Source organism: Carcharodon carcharias, chromosome 3 (assembly GCF_017639515.1).
Source record: "Carcharodon carcharias isolate sCarCar2 chromosome 3, sCarCar2.pri, whole genome shotgun sequence".
Classification (NCBI taxonomy): domain Eukaryota; kingdom Metazoa; phylum Chordata; class Chondrichthyes; order Lamniformes; family Lamnidae; genus Carcharodon; species Carcharodon carcharias.
The window spans coordinates 3,742,000-3,769,251 of record NC_054469.1 but is presented as its reverse complement, the minus strand read 5'-3'; the positions used below and the strand labels follow the sequence as shown (position 1 = coordinate 3,769,251).

Sequence of the window (27,252 nt, the reverse complement as noted above, 5' to 3'; positions counted from 1 at the left end):
TCATGGTCATGATCTATCAATCTAAGATTATCACTAAATAAGGAAATAAAATCTTTCTTTACACAGTGATAAGGTGAATTTTATAGATGCATTTAAGAGAAAGCTAGATAAACACCCAAGGGGAAAAGGTAGAATCACCTCTATCTAAACTCTGCTTATCATACACAGTGTGGAACCAAGGCAAAACAAACATACTGTAATTAGGAAACAGAAATACCTGGAAAAACTCAGCAGGTCTGGCAGCATTGGCAGAGAAGAGCACAGTTGACATTTCGAGTCCTCATGACCCTTCAACAGAACTAAGTAAAAATAGGAAAGGGGTGAAATATAAGCTGGTTTGGGGGTGGGGGGGGTGGAGTTGGGACAAGCAGCCAGTGATAGGAGGAGATAACCAAAAGATGTCACAGACAAAAGAATAAGGAGGTGTTGAAGGTGGTGATATTATCTAAAGGAATGTGCTAATTAAGAGTAGAGAGCAGGACAAGCAAGGTACAGATGGCTCTAGTGGGGGTGGGGTGAAATAATACTAAAAGGGCATAAAAGGTATAGATAAACAATGGGTGGAAATACATTTAAAAATAATGGAAGTAGGTGGGAAAAGAAAAATCTATATAAATTATTGGAAAAAACAAAAAGGAGGGGGAAGAAACGGAAAGTGGGAGGAGAGAGTTCAAGATCTAAAGCTGTTGAACTCAATGTCAAGTCCAGAAGGCTGTAAATTGCCTAGTCGGAAGATGAGGAGCTGTTCCTCCAGTTTGCGTTGAGCTTCACTGGAACAATGCAGCAAGCCAAGGACAGACATGTGGGCATGAGAGCAGGGCGGAGTGTTGAAATTGGAAGCGACAGGGAGGTCTGGGCAATGCTTGCAGACAGACCTAAGGTGTTCTGCAAAGCAGTCGCCCAGTCTGCGTTTGGTCTCTCCAATGTAGAGGATACTGTAATTAGCCTCTGCATTCTCAGGCTTAGAAGGAGAAAAACCTGCCAGGGTTCTCACTTGAATCTCACTTGTTGGAAAGTGCATGTGCATGAACACTGAGCAAGGCTGTGATATCACATAGTCTCGACCGAGGCTTACAAATAGAGAATATCCACTTTAGTGACGGATGAGAACATAGCCAGTATGAGATGGCATAAACATCAGCTGCTGACCTTCAGGACAGAAAGGGAAACGGAAAGTGAAAAGTTAAACTGAACTGGCTTGTGTAACAGATTTAAGAAATAACCTTTAACACTGGTCATCAGTAGCTGAAACTATTGGCTTTTTATATAACAAACTATTGGCCCAAAATGCCAATCCATCTGCACAGTACATAGCTGAGGTTGCATTACACATGTTTGACTAATTGTAAATATTTATCTGCTAACAATTTTTATTTTTAAAGCACAAGCAAGACGAAACCTGCCCCCTATGAAAATAACTACATTATAAATGCAAGTTTGTATACGGCTAGCTACAATTTAGGCATCACTGGCATCTTGGAGAAACAAGCGCCTCACTCCTTCCCTTGAAACTTGTCCAATATGTGAAGGCAGCTATTCCTGTCTGTCCATCTCAATGTTTCTCTTCCCCCCACCTCACCCCTCAAGAAACCTATTTAAAATCCATCTCCTTGACCAAGTCTTTGATCTCCTCTAAATTCTACCCCAATTTCTGTGCAGTGTCCAATCTTTCCTTTTCCTTCCATCGCAAAGCTATGTTAAAGGCTATATGTAGGTGTCAGTTACTCAGTGCTATTGGTGACCCTCTCTCATTTCAGTTGTTGCCTACAGTTTGGAGCAGCAAGCGATAATTTTTGAACAAAAATCATCAATGTCAGCATCCAACATCAAGCAGTCCAGGTACTTGTGGTTTAGCTCCACTTAGTTTGGTAAGTCACAGGGAGCATTAAAACCTCCTAAGTGTCCCAAAAAATTTGGGAATAATTTTTGAAGATTTTTTTTTGTCTCCACCATCTATATCCTTGGAATCTTGTGTTCTGTTACTTTGTTGTGCTGCAGAGGTGTCCTCTGTTTTCGAAGAGTCATCTTTCTTATAGAAGACTTCGAATCTACTGTATACCCGCTTCTCCTTTCGAAAACTATCCATCCTCTTAATTAGAGGGTCTATATAATCAAGTGAAGTTTGCGATTTGCCTTTGTTCTTAATCAGGTTTTCAAGACCTGACGAGATACCAAACTGCTTTTTATCAGAGTCTGTTTTGTCTGACTCGGGTGTAAGCTTCTGCTCAGTTGAGCCTCCAGGACCATCAACTTCATTGGTGGTGGAATGCTGCACTTTGGCATTCTCGGCCCGGTTCTTTTGACTGTTGGCCGAGATTTGCTCCAGGATGACTTTGGTGTCATCTCGAAGGTTGCTGCTGTACAGGGCATTGGAAGTAGATGTGGAATACCTGCTCCCCTGGACAGTTTGTAAAATTTTGGTTGCTGTGGGATTGGTTGGAGGTCTGCGTAGTTTCTCCTCTTTCTCAGGGTTGGAAGGTACTGCCTCACTATGGACAATTTTTGGTGATTTTTCAGGATTCTTCTCATTCTCTGTGGCTGAAGTCAGACGTTGCCCTAGCTCTACATTGCTGGCCATTTCTTTTGGTTTTGTGACACCAGGGAGGTTGACAAAACTTTTCCCTCTTAAAGGACTCTTTGGAATCAAGTTCAAAACTTCAGGTTCCCCTCCCACCTCATCTTCTTTACTCCCTCTTGTGTCCAGACACACAGCAGATGAATGCATCTTGACCTTTGCTAAACTGTCATTGATCTGCTCTAATGTCGATGTAGAGGAGTGCTGAACTTCAATGGAACCAGTGGAGTGTCTCAGAACCTCTCTGGGACTGGTGGCATTATTCTGAGTAGCTGATTCAGGAGGTTGGTGTCTTGGTTGAGGAGAAGGCTTGGCATCCATCTGAGAGGGTTGGGGGCCTCGTTGAGGACAGGGTTGGGATCCTTGCTGCCCAGAATTATTGATATTTCCAGATTTTTCTACAGGCAGCTTTTCAGTTTTTGCTGACTGTATAACGGGTGATGGTTTAATTTCTTTAGGTAGTAATGTGCGCTGGGTCATTTTCTGAATGGCATCTTGAACCTTTTTGCTCAGTTGAAGGTCTATTTTTGGCTGTGCCCTAGGTTGGGCACTGGATTGCAGGTCTGGGTCACAACTACCCAAACCAGAATTACTCTGCTGCTTACTCAGGTCCAAGTCTGGTGGCTTTCCAGCAATAACCTCTTTGAGATTTGGTTGTGAAGTTTTGGCAGCCTCACTTGGCAAGATGTTGGCAGGCATTGAATGTTGGATTTGTTTGGTTTGGTCATTGCTGAGCACCTGCTTGCCACTATTTTCTTGAAGACCAGCAGTTGCTGTGGGTTCCTGAATCTCTTCAGATTCCTTTTCTTCATTCTCTATATGCTCCCTGATGCTCAAGTTCATTTTCCCTTTTTGTGAGATATGCTGCTCTGCTTTTGAAGAACTAAAGATCAGTGAAGAACGCAGCCGAGAACTCCTTTGTAACATCGGGTTAAGCTTACTACGCATGGATTCATGCTTTGCCAGCTTCACATTTTGCTCCTCGTTTCCTTTATCTGATGACTGAGACTGGCCATCAAACACATCTGTTTTGGGGTGCTTCAAGTTGTATAGATCTAAGCGTTTATAAGTTGTCATCTGTGGAGAATCTCTTAACAAGGTTGTCTCAAAAGTAGTGTTTTTCCTTGAACCCTGAAGCACTTCATCATTGCCCTGAGGTTCATCTGGTGCAGAAATGCCCTCAGCAAGCTGTTCTGTGTACTCATCTGGATAAGCACTGAGATAGGAGCCAATTCTCCATCTCCTCAGCCCATGTTTGGTGGGCTGATCTTCAGATTTTCGACCCAGACTTGACTCAGTGAAAAGCATTTTTGGATCCAGAACTTGTTTCTGAGTTGGAGACTTTTGGCAGGCATATGACTGGCCAATGTTGGGGCGCTTCTGTATTTTCAGACCCAATCTTCCATCACTCACCATCTCTAGATCACTTGAACCATGTCGAACTTCTTTGGAGGAGTGAGAAGGTTCATAGTTTATCAGAGGTGGATGGACTGGTAAACCATACAGGTAAGTCTCTTCACAATTCCTGGGATCATATCTGTGCCTTGGCTGTTCTACTGACTCATCATACTGATGCCTACCTATTCGGTTTTGCTTAATTCGTTCAAGCATTCCCTGGCTGTCTCTTAGATGCTGACTGCTTAAAGAGTTGATTCTATTCCTTATTAATGAAGGCTCCAAAGGATACATCTTTTCTCGGAACAATTGCTCAGATCTGGCATCTAATTGATCATAGTGCTCACTTATTCGTCCATATCGATGTTCCAAAGCATCATAACTTTCCAAAGTCCCTTCTGCATAACTTCTCCGTTTGAATGCATTCATTTCCAACCTTTTTGTCCTCAGAACAGCACTGGATGTGGGTTCAAGCTGAGTTTTCTCCTGAAAACGTGCAAATTGTTTCATGCAGCCTCTAATGCCCCCAATGTCCTCCTTGATGTGCCTGTAGACATCGCTTTGTCTAAAATTGTGGGGAAAGTGATCAGGATCCGAGTCTGCCCACGAATAGCCAGAATGCTGTGAAAACATGTCCTCTTGCTGCATGTATCTTGGGTTTTGTTTGTATCGCCGCCTATCAGTGGACTGGTACGGTGCCACGGTGTAATAATTATCCATGTCTGGCATTGGATTCTCTAACCCAGAGAGAGGGTTTGACTGGGCAAAAAGAATCCGAAATTCTTCATCAAAAATTGCCACAAGCTCTCCTTGAAACCGCTGAACAATACTGCGATGAATCTTCTCAAAGGACCACATAAAGCTGCAGGATAAGGAACAAAACATTAAAAAGAAGCTTTGCATGAATCGACACATTCAGTATCAATCATTGCAGAGTGATTACAGTCCTGTTCCCCAGAACCTTTCCAAAAGCACACAGCACTACACACACAAAAGCATTCTGTCAAACCTGTTGGATATGGGAATGGGGCCAATGCCATAGCTGCCTATAAAGCCAAACCTGTGAACTGATTGTGTTATGTCCTCCCTATTAGCTAAGAGGTCACAGCTAAATATGGTAAAACCAGTTTACTTACCAATATATAAGCCATATTTACCATATTTGCTAAGAATGAATATTAAAACAAAACTCCATAAACATTCTTCATTACTTGTTACAATTGTGTGTGAGCTTTTATTGACTTTTTTGCACATGGACACCTAAATCCCTTTGATTTTCCACAGTTCCTAGCCTGTCACCATATAAAAAAAAATCTAATTTAGCTTTTGAACATCCAAAAAGAATGACCACACACTTCCCGCTGAACTCTATCTGCCATTGTTTTGCCCACTTTTTGTAGTTTTAGATTTACCCACTTTGTTGCCTAGTTGGTGCAAATGTGTGTTAAGGGATTATGCTCACATCTCAAATTCATTCATGTAGGTCCTCACCAGGTAAATAGCCAACAGGCTGCAACACTGTGAGGAAAGGCAAATTGGTATCAACAGAGTGTAAACTCTTCAATTATGCATTAGAAACAGGTTTTTCCCGTGAAAGATGGCTGTGTGCATTGACTGAGATAGTATCAGCCAGCATTCTGTGCAGTTCAGAGGTCAAGAATTCAGACTGATACTTACCTGTAGGAGCCACAGAGAACAGCATTACAATCCACCAGCATGAACCGCTCTATCAAATTTCCAGTGAAGGACATCCCAGATCTGCAGTTGTAGGTTGATCCTGTTAATGTCCTCACTCTCAGGAACTGGAAAAAAAGAAAAGTGAGCACAAAGCTTCTAAGCTTCACAAGAACACAAACAATCCCACTGCACCATGACAGTGAAGGTCTACCCAATCAGTGAGCCATTTGGGGGATTACTGGGTCACATCATACAAACACAGAACCATAGAAGTGGAGACTGCATTTCTATTTACTCACACTGTGGGATGCAGCGCTTGTCCCATTAAGCTCTCTCATCACTCATTCAATGCCTTTTTCATCGATGGAGTAAAGCTGTTTGCTGGTTATTGCATGAGCACTAGCAAATGTGAAGGTCAAAAGGTCAAACTCCACAATGGCAATTTGAACTTAATAATCCTCATAAATTGTGGGCTGGGTACAGAAAAAAAAACTTTTACAAGAGCCCAACTGATTTACCAATATCCATCAGACATGGGAACTTGGCAGCCTTATGTGATCTAGCCCCACAACACTCTAGCCCTGTACTACATGACTGATTCAAAGCTAGCCAATCAAATCCTCAATGGCAAAATAATCGCCGTGCTAAAGATGGCGAGTGGCTGCTCCATCGCAGCCAATTCAATCCCCTCTTCGTGATATCAAGCAATGACTATTGGCCCTTGGTACAGCAAAGGCTATGACCCTGATAACATTCCAGATGTAGTAAGATCACAGCATCATAGGAGGAGTAGGTCATTTGGCCCATTGGGACTGCTCCATCATTCAGTAAGATCCTGGCTGATCTGATTGTAGCCACTTTTTTGCCTGTCCCCCATAATCCCTTACTCCAGGCTTGTCCAACCTTCCTGCTCGGTGGAGGAGGCACATTTGCACATTTTTCTCACTCAAGGGGCCAATGAGAAAATTTTGGTAAGATAAGGTTTGGCAGCCAATTTAAAAAAAAAAGTTGGGTTTTAAGGAAAGAAACAAAGGCTAAGCAAAAGTACAGATACGTCACAGCAATAAACTGTTAATTTAAAAAAGAGTAATTAATAAAACTGACCGGGGTGTGTGAGGGTCAGAATGTGTGTCCGGCTCACTCCCAGTCTCAGGGAGCTCGCTCACTCACCCTCACCCCCCACCGTGAGTAGGTGCGTGTTTGTGTGTTGGTGTGTGGCAGTGAGAGTGAGTGAGAAAGCTGAAACTGGGTGCATGGCAGATCGCACTACCACCCCCCCCCCACCCCCCCCCCCTGCCCTACACACACACACACACTCTCAGCCACATTCTCTCAATTCCCCACACACTTACAGACACACTCCTTCACTCCCCCTCCACACGCACACACACACTCTCCCCCCCACCCCAGACACTCAAGCTCACTCTCTCACTCCCACATACTCAACACGGACTGCCTTTTCCTTGGCCTGCCAAAATTTTGCCCTCCATGGGCCCAATGTGACTTCGCACCCCCATCCCCACCCCCTTGGGCCAGACAAGACTTTGCACCCCCACCCTTACCTCCCAGGACCCTCGTGACTTCACATCCCTTCCAGGCCACCAAAACCTTGCCTTCCAGGAGCAGGACGTACCTGGCTCCAGCCCTGCCATACCTTCACTTCCCTCAGCACACTTACTAACACCAGTGTTTGCTGCACCTCCTATCAGCTTCTGATTGGAGGATCAGCTCCATGCAGAATCTTCCATTGAAACTCACCTTTTTGACCTGAATTTTGAACACTGGCTCTGCGGGCCACACAGAGGGGCCATGGGCCAGACGTTGGACAAGCCTGCTTTCATCCTTTCTCAATCAAAGTCTGCCTAACTCAGCCTTAACTATATTTAATGTCAGAGATTCCACTGCTCTCTAGGTTACAGAATTCCTGAGACTAACAACCCTTAGAGAATAAATTTCTCCTCACCTCCATTTAAATGGGAATTATTTTGAAACTGTGCTCCCTAGTTCTATATTCCCCCCGTGAGAGGGAACATCCACTTCACATCTACCCTGTCAAATCCTCTCAGATTTTATATTTCAATAGATCATCACTCATTTTTCTAAACTCCAATGCGTATTGGCCACACTTACTCAACATTCCCTCATAACACCACGCCTTCATAGAACCATAGAAAAGTTACAGCACAGGAGGAGGCCATTCAGCCCATCTTGTCCATGCCAGCCTGAGGACACCCAGGTGCCCTTTCTAATCTCACCTTCCTGCACCCAGCCCATAGCTCTACAGCTTACAGCACTTAAGGTGCAGATCCAGGTGCTTTTTAAAAGAGTTTAGAGTTTCTGCCTCTACCAACTTGGGCAGCGAATTCCAGACACCCACTACCCTCTGCGTAAAAAAGTTCTTCCTCATGTCCCCCCTACACCTTCTGCCACTTATCTTGAATCTATGTCCCCTGGTTCTAGAATTCTCCTCCAAGGGAAATAATTTCATCCTGTCCACTCTATATATTCCCCTCTAATTTTGTGCACCTCAATCAAGTCACCTCTCAGCCTTCTTTGTTCTAAGGAAAATAACCTCAACCTATCTGATCTCTCCTCGTAGCTACACTTTTCTAACCCTGGCAACATTCTTGTAAACCTCCTCTGCACTCTCTCCAGAGCTATTACGTCCTTCCTGTAATGTGACCAGAACTGCACACAATACTCCAGTTGTGGCCTCACCAGTGTTTTATACAATTCCAATATTATATCCTTACTTTTATATTCTATACTTCTGCCAATGAAGGAGAGCATTCCATATGCCTTCTTTACAACATTGTCTACTTGAACTACTGCCTTCAGGGACCTGTGTACGTGTATGCCAAGATCTCTCACTTCATCTACCCCTCTTAGTATATTCCCATTTATTGTATAATCCCTATAACTGTTTGACCTTTCTAAATGTATGACCTTACACTTCTCTATGTTAAAATCCATCTGCCACTTTACCGCCCACTCCACCAACCCATCTATATTGTTTTGGAGATTATGGCTATCCTCTACACTATCCACTACTCAGCCAATGTTTGTGTCATCTGCAAATTTCCCAATCGTGCCCCCCACATTCATGTCCAAATCGTTAATATATAACACAAACAGCAAGGGTCTCAACACCGAGCCCTGTGGAACACCACTTGAGACAACTTTCCATTCGCAAGGGCATCCATCGACCATTACCCTTTGTTCCTGTTACAAAGCCAACCTTTTATCCAGTTTGCCACATTACCCTGAATCCCATGGGCTTTTACTTTCCTGACCAATCTGCCATGTGGGACCTTGTCAAATGCCTTGCTAAAATCCATGTACACAACATCCACTGCACTACCTTCATCAACCCTTCTTGTCACTTCCTCAAAGAATTCAATCAAATTTGTGAGGCAAGACCTTCCTTTAACAAATCCATGCTGACCATCCCTGACTAGTCCATGCCTTTCCACATGACAGTTAATCCTATCTCTCAGGATTGATTCTACTAATTTGCTCACCACCGATGTAAGACTAACTGGCCTATAATTGTTTGGCATTTCCTTTGATCCCTTTTTAAACAATGGAACTACGTTTGCATTTCTCCAGTCCTCCGGTACCTCCCCTGTATCTAGTGAAGATTGGAAAATCATCCTCAGAGCATCTGCTATCTCCTCCCTGGCTTCCTTCAGCAGCCTCGGAAACAACCCATCTGGCCCTGGTGACTTATCCACTTTCAAGTCGTTCAGCCCTTCAAGTACTTCCTTTCTCTTTATGACTATCCCGTCCAATATCTCGCAGTGTTCCTCCTGGACTATATCTACATCCTCCCTTTCCTTTGTAAACACGGAGACAAAATATTCATTCAAAACCCTTCCCACAGCCTCTGCAACTACACACAAGTTTCCATCTTCATCTCTGATAGGTCCCACTTTTTCCTTAACTAACCTTTTAGCATTAATGTATTGGTAAAACATCTTTACTTGCTAATCTTTTTTCATGCTCCCTCTTTGATTTCCTTATTTCCTTTTTTACTTCGTCCCTGCACTTCCTATATTCGTCGAGGCTATCGGCAGTGCTTAGTTCTTTGTGCCTATCATAACCTTTACTTTTCTGTTTGATCTTCCCCTGTATTCCTCAAGACAACCAGGGAGGTCTAGATCTGGGAGTACCACTCTTATTTTTGTAGGGGACATGTTCATCCTAGGAGTTGGCCTAATGAACTTTCTCTGAGCTGCTCCCAGTGCAAGTATATCCTTTCTTAAGTAAGGAGGCCAAAACTGCACAAAGGAGTCCAGGTGTGGTCTTACCCATGTCCTGCAGCAATATTTCCCTACTTAAATACTCCATCTCCCTTGCAATAAAGGCCAACATTCAATTTGCTTTCCTAATTATTTGCTATATCTCCATGCTAGCTTTTTGTGATTTATGTACAAGGATACAACAATCCCTCTGTAGTGCAGTATTCTGCAATGTCTCTCCATTTAAATAATATTCTGCTTTTCTATGCTTCCTGGCAAAGTGGACAAACTCACATTTTCCCACATAATACCCAATCTGTCAAAATTTTCCCACTCACCTAACCTATCTATATTCCTTTGCATACTCTTTATATCCTCTTCACAACTTGCTGTCCTACCTATCTTTGTCATCATCTTTAAATTTAGCTACAATACTTTATCCTGTGTGGCAGGTCCCTTTATCCAATCGTTAAGATAAGTGGTCGATCTGCGATGCGATGCGATGAGGAGAAATTACTTCCCAAAGAGTTGTGAATCTTTGGAATTCTTTGCTCAAGAGGGTTGTGGATGCTCCACATACTTGAATACATTTAAGGCTGGGATAGAGTTTTTGGTCTCTCAGGGAATTAAGGGATACGGGGAGCAGGCAGGAATGTGGAGTTGAAGTCCAAGATCAGCCATGATCATAGTGAATGGCGAAGCAGGCTTGATGGGCCATATGGTCTACTCCTGCTCCTATTTGTGTTCTTAAGAATCAACCACATTGCAGTGGCTCTGGAGTATCATGCAGGGCAGACTGGATAATGACAGCAGATTTCCTTTCCTAAAAGGACATTAGTGAGCCAGATGGGTTTTTATGACGATCTGGGAGCTTCATAGGTAACTAACTTTAGATTTATTAATTAATTGAATTAATGATACTGCAGACAGAATTTATGCAGCTTGGTAGAAAGTTAGTATGCAGGACCTCAAAAGTAGTCATCACAGAATCACACAATTGTTACGGTGTAGAAGAAGGCCATTCGGCCCATCGTAACTGCACCAGCTCTGAGCATCGTAACTTAGTTCCAATCTCCTGCCTTTTCCCCATTACCCTGCACACGATTTCTGTTTAAATAATCATCCAATGCCCCCTTGAATGCCTCAATCGAACCTGCCCCCTCCACACTTCCAGGCAGTGCATTCCAAACCCTAACTACTCCCTGTGAGAAAAAATGTTTTTCTCACCTTGCATTTGTTTTTTTTGCAAAATACTTTAAAGCTGTGCCTTATTACTCCCCGTGCCATGTGCCAGTGAGTACAGAAACAGGCAGATGAATGCGTGGCTGGGAAGATGCAGCAGGAGGGAGGGCTTTAGATTCCTGGGACTGGCTCTGGGGGAGATGGCACTTGTACGAGCTGGACAGGCTACACCTGAACAGAGCAGGAATGAGTTCCTTGCAGGGCATTTTGTTCATGCTGTTGGGAGGGCTTTAAACTAATTCGGCCAGGGAAGGGGTGGGAACCAGAAGAGAATATTACATATGAACGTACAAACAAGGAGGAGTAGGCCATTCAGCCCCTTGAACCTGCTCCAACATTTAATAAGATCATGGCTGATCTGATAGTAACCGGAAATCTGCATCCCGCTTATCCCCAATAACCTATCACCCCCTTGCTTACCAAGAATCTATCCACCTCTGCCTTAAAAATTATTCAAAGTCTCTGCTTCCACTGCCTTTTCAGGGAGACAGTTCCAAGGACCCACGAGCCTCTGAGTAAAAACATTTTGCCTCACCTTTGTTTTAAATGGGTGACTCCTTATTTTTAAACAGAGAGTAATACCAAAGTGCACAAAATACTGGGAGTAATAGATAGCACTAGAATAGAGAATAGCAAGTTAATAGGTGGAATCAAGAGTAAGGAAGAAAGTAATGAGGTCTAAATCAGAGTTATACCGCATGTATGTGAATGCACAGGATACAGTAAATAAGAATTACAGGCGCAGATTGCCATGATGTTGTGTTGATAACAGAGACCTGGCTCAAGGAAGGGCAGAACTGTGTGTTAAATATTCCTGTGTTCAAGGTGTTCTGAAGAGATAGGAAAGGAAGGAAAGGAGGAGGGGTGACGGTATTGGTTAAGGAGAGCATTGCAGTGCTGGAGAAAGAGGGTTTCCCAGAGGGTTCAAGGACAGAATCAATTTGGCTAGAGGTAAGGAACAAAAAAGAGGGAATTACATTGCTCGGTGTAGTCTATGGTCCGGCAATTAGTGAGAAGGACGTAGAAGAACAAATCTGCATGGAAATTACAGAGAGGTGCAGGCATTATAGAGTAGGTATAATGGGGGATTTCAATTACCCAAATGTAGACTGGGTTAGTGGTAGTGTAAAGGGCAGAGAGGGGCAAGAATTCCTAGAATATGTTAGGGAGAATTTTCTACAGCAGTATGTATCCAGTCCAACAAGAAAGGAGGCACTGCTCGAGCTGGATCTTGGCAATGAGGTGAGCCAAATAGATCAAGTTTCAATGGGAGAACATTTAGGAGACAATGATCATTGTGTTGTATTTAGGATGAAAGTAGAAAAGGACAATGGGCAATCCAGAATAAGAATAATTAACTGGGGGAGAGCCACCTTCAATAGGGCAAGAAGGGAGCTGGGACGGATAGACTGGAACCAAAGACTGGTGGGAAAAACTATTGCTGAACAATGGGCTACCTTCAAAGAAGAAGAAATGATTCGGTCACTGTCAAGGTATATTCCCTCACAAGGGAAAGGTAGTGCAAATAAATGCAGAGCTCCCTGGATGAAAAAGGAGATTGAAATTAAGATAAAGAAGAAAAGTGTGCTTACAACCGGTGTCAGGTAGAAAATACAATTGAGAACCAAAAGGAATACAGAAGGTTCAGAGAGGAGGTGAAAAAGCATATTAGAGAAGCAAAGAAGGATTATGAGAAAAGACTGGCAGCCAACAGAAAGGGGAATCCCAAAGTCTTCTATAGGCATATAAATAGTAAAAGCGTGGTAAAAGTAGGAGTAGGGCTGATTCGGGATCAAAAAGGGAATTTACACATGGACAAAGGGGCCATGGCTGAGATATTAAATGAATACTTTGCATCCGTCTTTACCAAGGAGGTAGATGCTACCCAGGCCACGGTGACAGTCAAGGAAACTCTGTCACTAGAAGGGCTCAAAACTGATAAGAGGAAGTGTTGAATAGACTGTCAGTACTTAAAGTTGACAAGGCACCGGGACCGGATGAGATGCATCCAAGGATATTGAAGGAAGTGAGAGTGGAAATTTCAGGAGCACTGATCATAATTTTTCAGTCTTCCCTAGACTCAGGGGAGGTCCCAGAGGACTGGAGAATTGCAAACATTATGTCCTTGTTTAAAACGGGTTGTAAGGATAAGCCCAGCAATTACAGACCAGTCAGTTTAACTTCAGTGGCGGGGAAGCTTCTAGAAACAATTATTCAAGATAGAATTGATAGTCATATTAGAAAAATGTGGGTTGATTAGGAAGAGCCAGCATGGATTTCATAAGCGAAAATTGTGTTTAGCTAACTTGCTGGAGTTTTTTGAAGAGTCAACAGAGAGAGTTGATGAGGGTAATGCTCTTGATGTGATGTACATGGACTTCCAAAAGGCATTTGAGACAGCGCCACACAACAGACTTGTGAGAAAAGTTATAGCTCAAGGAACTCACCAAGCCTCCTTAGACAGTGCTTTCCAAACTTTAAGTACCTACAATCTATTCAACACTTCCTCCTTATCAGTTTTGAGCCCTTCTAGTGACAGAGTTTCCTTGTCTGTCACTATGGCCTGGATAGCATCTTCCTCCTTGGTAAAGACGGATGCAAAGTATTCATTTAATAACTCAGCCGTGGCCCCTTCATCCATGTGTAAATCCCCTTTTCCAAATCTACGACTATAATTTAGGACAAGGGCAGCAGATAGATGGGAACACCACCACCTGAAGTTCCCCTCCAAGTCACTCACCATCCTGACTTGGAAATATATCACTGTTCCTTCACTGTCGCTGGGTCAAAATCCTGGAACTCCCTCCCTAACACCAAATGCACTGCAGCAGTTCAAAAAGGTACTGCCACCTTCTCAAGGGCAACTAGAGATGAACAATAAATGCTGGCCCAGCCAGCGATGCTGACGCCCCATGAATGGATTAAAGCAAAATAAAAGGACAGCAGCAACATTAATAGAAAATTGGCCGAGTAATAGGAAACAGCGAATGATGCTAAGTGAGTATTTTTCAGGTTGGAGGAAGGTTTGTAATGGAGTTCTCCAGAGGTCAGAATTGGGGCCCTAGCTTTTCCTGATATATATTAATGATCTAGATCTTGGTGTGCAGGGGACAATTTCAAAGTTTGTGGATGATACGAAGCTTGGGAGTGTTGTGAACTGCGAGAAGGATGGTGTGGAACTTCAAGAGGACATAGATAAGTTGGTGGAGTGGGCAGATAGGAGGCAGATGAAGTTCAATTTGGAGAAGTGAGGTGATGCATTTTGGTAGGAAGAGCATGGACAGACAATATAAAGAGTGTGCAGGAGCAGAGGGACCTCGATGTATCTGTGCATATCAGGTGTGACAACAGGTGGAGAGAGCAGTTCATAAAGCATACAGCATGCTTGGCTTTATTAATAGGGACAGAGAGTACAAGAGCGAGTAAGTTATGCTGAACTTTTATGGGACAATAGTTAGGCCTCAGCTGGAGTTGCATGTGCAGTTCTGGGCACCGCACTTTAGGAGAGAGTTACAAAATGGTTCCAGGGATGAGAAACTTCACTTATGAAGATATGGTGGAGAAGGTGGGTCTGTACTCCTTGGAGAGGAGGTTATGAGGAGATTTTACAGAGGTGTTCAAAATCATGAGGGGGCTAGACAGAGTAGATAGAGAGAAACTGTTCCCAGTATTAAAAGTATCAAGAATGAGAGTGAACAGATTTAAGTGATTTACAAAAGAAGCAAGTGTGATCAAAAAAACTTCTTCACCACTGACCGAGCTGGCCGAGTCCTAAAGGACATAGCTGCTCGACTGGGTCTGCAGCAGGTGGTGAGGGAACCAACAAGAGGGAGAAACATACCTAACCTCATCCTCACCAACCTGCCTGCCGCAGATGCATCTACCCACGACAGTATCGGTAAGCGTGACCACCGCACCATCGTTGTGGAGATGAAGTCCCGCTTCACATTGAGGGTACCCTCCATCGTGTTGTGTGGTGCTACCACCATGTTAAATGGGATAGATTTCAAACACATCCAACAACTCAAGACTGAGCATCCATGAGATGTTGTGAGACATCCGCAGCAGCAGATTTACAACCTGTAACCTCATATCCCTCACCCTACCATTACCCATCAAGCCAGAGGATCAACCCTAGTTCAATGAAGAGAGCAGGAGGGCATGCCAGGAGCAGCACCAGACATACCTAAAAATGAGGTGTCAACCTGGTGAAGCTATAACACAGGACTACTCGTGTGCCAAACAGCATAAGCAGCAAGTGATAGACAGGGCTAAGCAATCCCACATTTGCTACAATCTTCAGCCAGAAGTGCTGAGTCAACAATCTTTCTCTGCCTCCTCCAGAGGTCCCCAACACCACAGATGCCAGTCTTCAGCCAATTCGATTCAGTCCATCTCAAATCAAGAAATGACTGAAGGCACTGGATATGGGCCCCGACAAAATTCCGGCAAAACTGCTGAAGACTTGTGCTCCAGAACTTGCCGCACCCCTAGCCAAGCTGTTCCAGTACAGCTACAACACTGGCATCTACCCGGCTATGTGGAAAATTGCCCAGGTATGTCCTGTACACAAAAAGCAGGACAAATTCAACCCGGCCAATTACCGTCCCATCAGTCTACTTTCGATTATGAGTAAAGTAATGGAAGGGGTCATCAACAGTGTTATCAAGCAGCACTTGCTTAGCAATAACCTGCTCACTGATGCCCAGTTTGGGTTCCACCAGGGCCACTCAGCTCCTGACCTCATTACAGCCTTGGATCAAACATGGACAAAAGAGCTAAACTCCCGAGGTGAGGTGAGAGTGACTCCCTTGACATCAAGGCAGCATTTGACCGAGTGTGGCATCAAGGAGCCCGAGCAAAACTGGAGTCAATGGGAATCAGTGGGAAAACCTCCACTGGTTGGAGTCATACCCAGCACAAAGGAAGATGGTTGTGGTTGTTTGAGGTCAGTCATCTCAGCTCCAGGACATCACTGCAGGAGTTCCTCAGGGTAGTGTCCTCGGCCCAACCATCTTCAGCTGCTTCATCAATGACCTTCCTTCCATTATAAAGTCAGAAGGGGGGATGTTCGCTGATGATTACACAATGTTCAGCACCATTCTCGCCTCCTCAGATACTGAAGCAGTCCATGTCCAAATGCAGCAAAACCTGGACAATATCCAGGCTTGGGCTGACAAGTGGCAAGTAACATTCATGCCACACAAGTGCGAGGCAGTGACCATCTCCAACAAGAGAGAATTTCCCCTTGACTTTCAATGGCATTACCATCACTGAATCCCCCACTATCAACATGCTGGGGGGTTACCATTGACCAGAAACTGAACTGGACTAGCCATATAAACACTGTGGCTACAAGAGTAGGTCAGAGGCTAAGAATCCCGCGATGAGTAACTCACCTCCTGACTGCCTGTCCACCATCTTCAAGGCACAAGTCAGGAGTGTGATGGAATACTCCCTACTTGCCTGGATGAGTGCAGCTCCTACAACGCTCAAGAAGCTTGACAGTGTCCAGGACAAAGCAGCCGCTTGTTTGGCACCACATCCACATACATTCACTTCACCACCGACGCACAGTAGCAGCAGTGTGTACCATCTACAAGATGAACTGCAGGAATTCACCAAGGCTCCTTAGACAGCATCTTCCAAACCCATGACCACTACCATCTAGAAGGAAAAGGACAGCAGATAGATGGGAACACCACCACCTGGAAGTTCCCCTCCAAGCCACCCATCATCCTGACTTGGAAATATATCGCCGTTCCTTCACTGTCGCTGGGTCAAAATCCTGGAACTCCCTCCCTAACAGCACTGTGGGTGTACCTACACCACATGGACTGCAGCGGCTCAAGAAGGCAGCTCACCACCACCTTCTCAAGTGTAACTAGGGATGGGCAATGCGAAGCCCACATCCAGTGAATGAATAAAAAAAAATAAAAAGCGAGGCATTGAATCACAGAATCACACAATGCAGACGAGGCCCTTCGGCCCAATGAGTCTGCACCGACACGTGAGAAACACCTGACCTACCTACCTAATCCCATTTACCAGCACTTGGCCCATTGCCTTGAATGTTATGATGTGCCAAGTGCTCATCCAGGTACTTTTTAAAGGATGTGAGGCAACCCGCCTCCACCACCCTCCCAGGCAGCGCATTCAAGACCGTCACCACCCTCTGGGTAAAAAGGTTTTTCCTCACATCCCCCCTAAACCTCCTGCCCCTCACCTTGAACTTATGCCCCCTTGTGACTGACCCTTCAACTAAGGGGAACAGCTGCTCCCTATCCACCCTGTCCATGCCCCTCATAATCTTGTGCACCTCGATCAGGTCACCCCTCAGTCTTCTCTGCTCCAACGAAAACAACCCAAGTCTATCCAACCTCTCTTCATCACTTAAATGTTTCATCCCAGGCAACATCCTGGTGAATCTCCTCTGCACCCCCTCCAGTGCAATCACATCCTTCCTATAATGTGGCGACCAGAACTGCACACAGTACTCCAGCTGTGACCTCACCAAGGTTCTATACAACTCCAACATGACCTCCCTACTTTTGTAATCTATGCCTGGATTGATAAAGGCAAGTGTCCCATATGCCTTTTTCACCACCCCACTAACATGCCCCTCTGCCTTCAGAGATCTATGGACACACACACCAAGGTCCCTTTGTTCCTCAGAACTTCCTAGTGTCATGCCGCTCATTGAATACTTCCTTGTCAAATTACTCCTTCCAAAGTGTATTACCTCACACTTTTCATGGTTAAATTCCATCTGCCACTTATCTGCCCATTTGACCATCCCGTCCAAATCTTCCTGTAGCCCAAGACACTCAACCGCATTGTTAACCACCCGGCCAATCTTTGTGTCATCTGCAAACTTACTAATCCTACCCCCACATAGTCATCTATGTCGTTTATATGAATGACAAATAATAGGGGACCCAGCACAGATCCCTGTGGTACACCACTGGACACTGGCTTCCAGTCACTAAAGCATCCTTCTGTCATCACCCTCTGTCTCCTACAACTAAGCCAATTTTGAATCCACCTTATCAAATTACCCTGTGTCCCATGTACATTTGCCTTCTCTATAAGTCTCCCATGTGGGACCTTGTCAAAGGCTTTGCTGAAATCCATATAAACTACATGAACTGCATTACCCTCATCTACACACCTGGTTACCTCCTCAAAACATTCAATCAAATTTGTTAGGCATGACCTCCCTCTGACAAAGCCATGCTGACTATCCCTGATCAAACTTTGCCTCTCCAAGTGGAGATAGATTCTCTCCTTCAGAATTTTCTCCAATAGTTTCCCTACCACTGACGTGAGACTCACTGGCCTATAGTCCCCTGGCTTCTCTCTACAACCCTTCTTAAATAGCAGAACCACATTAGGTGTTCTCCAGTCCTCTGGCACCTCCCCCATTGCCAGAGAGGAATTAAAAATTTGGGTCAGAGCCCCTGTGATCTCCTCCCTTGCCTCCCTCAGCAATCTGGGACACAAATCATCCGGAACTGGAGAACTGTCCACTTTTAAACCTGCCAACACCTCCAATACCTTGATAAAAGCAAAAAACTGGGGATGCTGGAAATCCAAAACAAAAACAAAAATAAAAATAGCTGGAAAAACTCAGCAGGTCTGACAGCATCTGCGGAGAGGAACACAGTTAACGTTTCGCGTCTGTGTGACTCTTCAACAGAACTAAGTAAAAATAGAAAAGAGGTGAAATATAAGATGCTTTAAAGGGCAGGGGTGGGGGGGGGGCTCTACCTGTCCCACCCCCCTTAAACCAGCTTATATTTCACCTCTTTTCTATTTTTACATTTTTACTTAGTTCTGTTGAAGGGTCATTCGGACTCGAAACATTAACTGTGTTCACCTCCAATACCTTGTCACTCCCTACGTCAATTTGCTTAAGAACCTCATGATCTCTCTCCCAGAGTTCGATACCTTCATCCTCATTCTCTTGGGTGAAGGCAGATGTGAAGTATTCATTCAACACTCTAACGATGTCCTCTGGCACCACCCATAGATTGTCCCCTTGGTCCCTTATGGGCCCTACTCTTTCCCTGGTTATCCTCTTCCCATTGATATACTTATAGAATACCTTGGGATTTTCCCTACTTTTAACAGCCAGAGTTTTCTCATATCCCCTCTTTGCTCTCCTAATTGCTTTCTTAAGCTCCACCCTGCACTGCCTGTACTTCACTAATGCCTCCGCTGATTTACTTCCCTTGTGCCTGCTAAAAGCCTCTCTTTTCCTTCTCATCGTAACCTGAATACCTCCGGTCATCCATGGTTCTCTGGGCTTGTTACTACTTCCTATCACCCTAGAGGGAACATGTTGAGCCTGTACCCTCCCCATTTCCTTTTTGAACACCCCCCACTGTTCCTCTGTAGATTTCCCCACAAGTAGCTGTTCCCAGTCTCCCTTGGCCAGATCCTGCCTTATTTTACTAAAATCCACTCTCCCCCAATCCAAAACATTCTTTTGCACTTGTCTATTTCTTTGTCTATAACAAACTTAAACTGTACCATGTTGTGGTCACTATCACTAAAATGCTCCCCCACCACCACCTCAGCCACCTGACTGGCTTCATTCCCCAGAATTAGGTCCAGCAATGCACCGTCCCTTGTTGGACCCTCTACATATTGATCTAAAAAGTTCTCCTGTACACATTTCAAGAAATCCACTCCATCCAAGCCCTTAACACTATGTCTATCCCAATTAATTTTGGGAAAGTTGAAATCACCTAATATAATTACCCTATTGTTATTGTTTTTACACACCTCCGCAAATTGTGCACATATTTGCTCCTCAATTTCCCGCTGACTATCTGGGGATCTATAATAAACACCTAACAACGTGGCTGCCCCTTTTTTATTCATAAGCTCTACCCACAAAGCTTCATTCGATGCCCCCTCAAATATATCATCTCTCCCTACTACAGTAACTGACTCCTTAACTAATAATGCAATGCCGCCTCCTCTATTATCCCCTCCCCTGTCTCGCCTGAAGAATGTTGAGCTGCCAATCCTGCCCCTTCCTCAACCATGTCTCAGTGATGACTGCTATATCACAATTCCACGTGTCAATCCTCACCCTTAACTCATCCGTTTTACCTGTAATACTCCTGGCATTAAAGTAGAGGCCATCCAGCCTTGCCTTACTCCCTTGAAGCTTATTGCAGCTGTACTCCCTCTGACTTGATTGTTTTACTGTATTATGATGTGTCCCTATTCTGCTCACATTCTGTGTCCCCTCCCCTGCCGAATTAGTTTAAACTCCTCCCAACAGCACTAGCAAACCCACCCACAAGGATGTTAGTCCCGCTGTGGTTCAGATGTAGACCGTTCCGCTTGTACAGCTCCCACCTTCCCCAGGAACGGTCCCAGTAATGCAGGAATCTAAAACCCTCCCTCCTACACCAACTCTTAAGTCACGTATTCATCTGTGCTATTCTCCTATTTCTGAGCTCGCTAGCATATGGCACTGGGAGTAATCCAGAGATTACAACCCGAGAGGTCTTGCTTTTTAGTCTACTGCCTAACCCCCTGAATTCTTGATGCAAGACCTCATCCCTCTTTCTAGAGGGCATTAGATGATTATTTGAATAGAAACATTGTGCAGGGTTATGGGTTAAGGTAGGAAATTGGCACCGAGTCATAATACTCATGCGGAGAGCCGGTGCAAACACAAAGGGCCGAGTGGCCTCCTTCTGTACTGTAACAATTCTGGAAGTCGGTGATTTTATGAAATTCCCCAGCTGTCTTTGTGGGATTTGAACTCAGGTCTCCAGAGCATTAGTCCAGGCCTCTGGATTACTGGCCCAGGAACATAACCACTATGCTACCATTCCCACCCAACACCACGCTGCTAGTATTACTCTTTTGCTTTTATCCCTCAGTTTAAATTAAGTAGTATTTATTTCCACTTCTTCATCTCCTTTCTACCCTCACCAGATTCTCATTTTAAAATTTTCACTTGGTTTCTCATTCATCCAGCCAGCTTATGTTCTGCGCTCGCTCTATTGCAGTTACTATCCTAAACTCAATGATTTTCAATGCCTGAAAACAACTTGATTTTCAACTTGGTCTTTGCTATAACAAAATGCCCTAACCTTCAGTGTGTGAGCCAAGCAGGGAGATAGGAGAGGTGGTAAGGCTGGTGGCCCCATAGATAACCATGACATATGTCCATAAACAGTTGAAAGGAAGAGAGGTGTTGTTACAGGACATAGGGTGTGTCAGTTTACACACAGTGAGGAACCAATTTTGAAAGATGACTGAGCAGCAATGAAATATTCATGGTGAATAACCTGAGCAACAAAAGGCTGTGGCATTCAAATAAACTCACCCAGTTTATGGTTCACTTAAGTGTCATCAAATAATTGCACAACAAGCTCCATGAACACTGTTAAGCAAATGAACACTCTGCAGGAAGACAGATTACTGTCAATCTACAAACTCATTTGTCTGGGGTGCGTGCAGTAGTTTGCAATGTTGGCATGGTATCATCAGAAATCGTAACTAAGCGTGCAGCACGTGTGAATTTACCAACTTCCAGGCATTGTAAAGTGAAGCTAACATTTGAAAATATTCCAGTTTAAGAATGCTTTGTAAATATTCATACAACCTTAGTGATCCTTCTCCCCCACCCTCCCTTCGTTGTTGTCATACTAGTTGGAATAGTAATCCAGAGTCCCAGGCTTACTGAAGGGGGAGGATGAACAGCCAGAGGTTGTGGTCTATGTTGGGACCAATGACACAGGAAGAAAGAGAAATGAGGTCCTGCAAGCAGACTTTAGGGAGTTAGGTAGGAAATTGAAAAGCAGGACTTCAAAGGTAGTAATTTCCGGATTACTCCCAGTTCCACACAGCAGTGAGTATAGGAACAGAAGGATAGAGAATGTGTGGCTGGAGAGATGGTGCAGGAGGGAGGGCTTTAGATTCCTGGGGCATTGGGACTGTTTCTGGGGGAGGTGGGACCTGTTGGAGGGGTTACATCTGAACAGGAACGGGACCAACATCCTCGCGGGGAGGTTTGCTAACGCTGCTGGGGTGGATTTAAACTAAATTGACAGGGGGATGGGATCCTGAAAAGTAGTTCAGAGGGGAGAGAAGCTGTGATGGAATTAGAAGTTAAAACACTAGTAACTGAGTCTGGAAGGCAGAGGAAACATAGGTTAGATAATAAAGAAGTGAGTTTAGCAAGGCTAAATGGGATATATTTTAATGCAAGGAACCTGAGGAATAAGACACACGAGCTGAGGGCACAGATAGGCACGTGGGAGTATGGTATCATAACGATCACCGAGACTTGGCTAAAAGAGGGGCAGGATTGACAGCTCCTGGTTATAGGGTATTCAGACCAGATCAAGAGGGGGATAGAACAGCAGGGTGGGAGGGTTGCAATATTGATCAAGGAATCAATTATAGCAGTGAGGAGGGATGATATCTTGGAGGGATCATCAAATGAAGCCATAAGAGTAGAAGGCTGGGAATAAAAGTTCTAAACTGGGGAAGGGTTAATTTTATTAAGACAAGATACGATTTGGCCCAAGTGGACTGGGAGCAGATAAAACTGAGTCAGAGCAGTGGGAGGCATTCAATGAGGAAATAGTGAGACTACAGGGCAAAGACATGCCCATAAAGACAAAGAGGACAAAGTCCAGAGAACCCTTGATGTCAAGGGACACGAAGGTTAGGTAAAGAAAAAGAGAGAAGCTTATGGCAGATACCGAGGGCTCAAAATTGCATAGTCTCTAGAGGAGTATAAAAAGTGCAGGGGGCAACTTAAAAAATGGAAACTCGGAAAGCTAAGAGAGTGTATAAGAAAGCATTGATGGGTAGAATAAAGGAAAACCGAAAGGGGTTTTTTTTAAATGTATAAAGAGCAATAGAATAACCAGGGAAAGAGTAGGGTCAATTAGGGATCAGAGAGGTAATGTGTGTGTGGACCCAGAAGATGTGGGTACAGTGCTCAATGAATACTTTGCGTCGGTCTTCACAATGGAAAAGGACAACACAGATACAGATATCAGGGACTGTGAAATATTAGAGGAAATTAACAGAGAGAGAGAGAGAGAGAGAGTGGAGGTACTAGTGGCCTTAAAAGTGCATAAATCCACAGGCCAGGATGAGAAGTATCCCAGACTTTTGAGGGATGCAAGGGAAGAGATATCAGAAATCCTAGCAGTAACCTTCAAATCCTCTCTGGCCATGGGTGAGGTGCCAGAGGACTGGAGGACTGCTAACATTGTCCCATTATTAAAAAAAGGAAGGGATAGACCAGGAAATTACAGGTTAGTCAGTTTAACCTCAGTGGTGGGGAAGTTAGTAGAAAGAACTCTGAGGGACAGAATATATCTGCACTTGGAGAGACACAGATTAATCAGGGATAGTCAGCACCAATTTGTTAAGGGCAGGTAATTTTTGACAAATTTGTTTGAATTTTTTGAGAGGGTAACCAGGAGTGTTGATGAGGGTAATGTGTTTGATGTGGTCTTCATGGATTTTAGCATGGCTTTTGATAAGGTCCCACAAGGCAGACTGGTCAAGAACACAAAAGCCCATGGGATCCATGACAAAGTGACACATTGGATCCAAAATTGGCTGAGAGGCAGGAAGCAGAGGGTGATGGTAGAGGGATGTTTCTGTGACTGGAAGTCTGTTTCCAATGGGGTTCCACAGGGCTCGGTGTTGGGGCCTTTGCTGTTTGTGGTGTACATAAGTGATCTGGACTTAAATGTAGGGGGTATGATCAAGAAGTTTGTGGATGACACAAAAATTGGTAGGGCAGTAAATAGCCATAAACTGCAGGTGGATATCAATGGACTGGTCAGGTGGGCAGAGCAGTGGCAAATGAAATTCAACCCAGAAAAGTGTGAGGTAATGCACTTGGGGAGGGCTAACAAGGCAAGAGATGACACTATGAATGGTAGGATCCTGGAAAGTACTGAAGATCTGAGGGACTTTGGTGTACATATCCACAGATCCCTGAAGGTAGCAGGGCAGGGAGATAAGGTGATTAAGAAGGGATGTTGGCCTTTATTAGCCGAGGCATAGAACACAAGAGCAGGGAGGTTATGTTGGAACTGTTTAAAACGCTGGTTAGGCCACAACTGGAGTGCTGTGTGCCATTCTCACGAACCTTTCTGTACCCTTGCTAATGCATTCACATCCTTTCGAACGTGTGGCACCCAGAACTGGATGCAATACTCCAGTTGAGGTTGAACCAGTGTTTATACAAGTTTAACACTGACTTCCTTGCTTTTGTACTCCATGCCTCTATTAGTAAAGCCCATGATGACCTGTTCAGGCCACCCACTGCCCATTTTCCATCTCGATGGCCCATACGGAGCACTCTTCCTGAGCAAGATCTGCCAGCTGACATCCTTAGGATCAAGGGATGGAAACATGGAAAGTTGCTAACAAATTCCTTGTGACAAATTCCGGTGACAGTGACCCTTGTTAAACAGTTTAAGGACAGGCCAAGACCCTCTGTGCAGCCAAAATCCACTCCTGGGGCCTTAGTATAAACTCCTCATGCACTTGTGCAGAGATAAAATATTGCACATTACCAAGGAGCGTCCCCTCCACAAACATGGAGGCAGACTAATCACCTTAAACTCAGCAAATGAGACTAACGCTTGGGTTCAAGGATTCACATTTGCTAACTAAAAATAAATAGTATCCTTGTCATAGTTCACAATACTTCCACATTGCATATCATCCACAAATTTTGGAATCGTGCCCTGAATGCCAAGGTCTGGGTAATTAGCTTATATCAGAAAGAGCAGGGATCCTAACACCAGTCTCTGAAGAACCCCACCACAAACTTTCCTCCTGCCCAAAACATGACCATTCACCATGGCTGTTTCCTGTCACTCAGCCAATTTTGTATCCATGATATTACTGTCCCCTTTAGTTCCTGAGCTCCAGCTTGGCTCACAAGGCTGTGTGCAGCACTGTATCAAATGCCTTTTGGAGGTCCGTGTATACCACATCAACAGCATTACCTCTCATCAAAAAGCTCCAGCTAGTTAGTTAAACACAATTCGTCCATAACAAAATCATGCTGGCTTTCCTTAATCAACCTGCATTTGCCCAAGTGAGTGTTAACTTTGATCCAAATTACTGTTTCTGTTGTCTCCCCCGACCCCATCCGCTCTCTCTTGCTTCAGTATCCTTGGGTACATCTCATTTGATCATGGTGTATTAACAACTTTTAAGTACAGACAGTCTATCCAATACCGCCTCCTTATCAACTTGAAGCCCTTCAGTGTCTGAACTATCTCCTCTTTCATCATGACCTGAGCAGCAGCTTCCAAGACAGATGCAAAGTATTTGTTTAATACCTCAGCAAGCATAAATCTCCATTCTGGTCCCTAGTGGGCTCACTCCTCCTTTTACGACCCTTTCACTACTTATATGCTAATGGAAGGCTTTTGGGTTCCCTTTTGTTAACTGCCAGTCTTTTCTCAAACTTCCCCTTTGCTTCTCTCAATTACCCTCTGACTGAGTGCCAATCAAACAGGCTGCTTTGTCCTGGATGGTGTCAAGCTTCTTGAGTGTTGTTGGAGCTGCACTCAGCCTTCTAGATGGTGGACAGGCTTTAGGGAGTCACGAGGTGAGTTACTTGTGGCAGGATTCCTAGCCTCTGACCCACTCTTGTAGCCAGTATTGATATGTGCGGTCCAATTCAGTTTGTGGTCAGTGGTAACCCCAGGATGTTGATAGTGGTGGATTCAGTGATGGTAATGCCGTGGAATGTCAAGGGATGATGCTTAGATTCACTCTTGTTGGAGATGGTCATTGCCTGGCACTTCTCTGGTGTGAATGTTACTTGCCATTTGTCAGCCCAAGCCTGGATATTGTCCAGGTCTTGCTGCATTTGGACATGGACTGCTTCAGTATCTGAGGAGTCGTGAATGGTCCTGAACATTGTGCTATAATCAGCAAACATTCCCACTTCTGACCTTATGATGGAAGGAAGGTCATTGATTAAGCAATGGAAAGGCACCGCATCCACAAACATTCACTCCCTCCACCAGCGACGCACAGTGGCAGCAGTGTGTGTACCATCTACAAGATGCACTGCAGGAACTCATCAAGCCTCCTTAGACAGCACCTTCCAAACCCTTGACCACTACCATCTAGAAGGACAAGGGCAGCAGATAGATGGGAACCCCACCACCTGGAAGTTCCCCTCCAAGTCACTCACCATCCTGACTTGGAAATGTATTGCTGTTCCTTCACTGTCGTTGGGTCAAAATCCTGGAACTCCCTCCCTAACAGCACTGTGGGTGTACCTACACCACATGGACTGCAGCGGCTCAAGAAGGCAGCTCACCACCACCTTCTCAAGGGGCAATTAGGGATGGGCAATAAATGCTGGCCCAGCAGCGAAGCCCACATCCCATAAATGAATGTCCAGCAGCAGGAAACCCAGCCTGCCATTGACGAGTGGAGTGGACGATTGTTAACTGGTTTGACCATTATGTAAAACCGATTTTTGGCCTTCTCGCCATATTGTCATCCCCGCCAACCCCCAACCAGGACATCTGACAGCAGGGGGGCCAAAGAATTCCGGCTAACACGTGGGTTGGTGTGGAGATAGAGACCAGGAAGCACCCAGCTTAGCTGCAAAGTGAATTATCACACAGAAGTAGGATCTGACTGTCCACTGGTGCCTTAAAGGAATCCTCTTTAAAGTTCCTGTGTGTAGCGTGTGCTTTTCTCTAAATACTATTTCAAATGTCCTCCCCCACTGCACCCCCCACACCTTCTTTAAAGGTTAACATTTGGTCACAGTGGGAATGCCCTAGAGTCCTGAGATTGTGCCATCTATTAAACAGTGCTGAACTATCTCACAACCTGATCTTTAGCCTTGAAAATCTAAACACAAACATAAAAAAAAAAATCAATGAAACAAGACTTCACTAATCCAAGCAACATTACTAATATTTCCATTCACTTGTAAAGGTTAAAAACCCTGAGATCAGTATTTACCATCAAAGGGCACTCTCAACCGCTACCATCTAATTGCCAACCAACAGAGCTGATGGGCAGCTCTTGTACCCCTTCCAGTATTTTCAAACGCTACGGATAATATTGTGG

General features: G+C 44.5%; 1 protein-coding gene across 1 annotated transcript in view; it reads right to left on the bottom strand.

Moving 5' to 3' along the window:
* Positions 1–814: 814 nt before the first annotated feature.
* fam83hb (family with sequence similarity 83 member Hb) overlaps positions 815–27,252 on the bottom strand; it is a 65,885-nt gene continuing 39,447 nt past the window's right edge. The window contains exons 4-5 of the mRNA XM_041183339.1: positions 5,648–5,772; positions 815–4,832 (exon numbers count right to left, since the gene is read on the bottom strand). Coding sequence (XP_041039273.1) covers positions 1,886–4,832; positions 5,648–5,772 — 3,072 coding nt within the window. The 3' untranslated portion in view covers positions 815–1,885. The remainder of the gene's footprint in view (positions 4,833–5,647; positions 5,773–27,252) is intronic.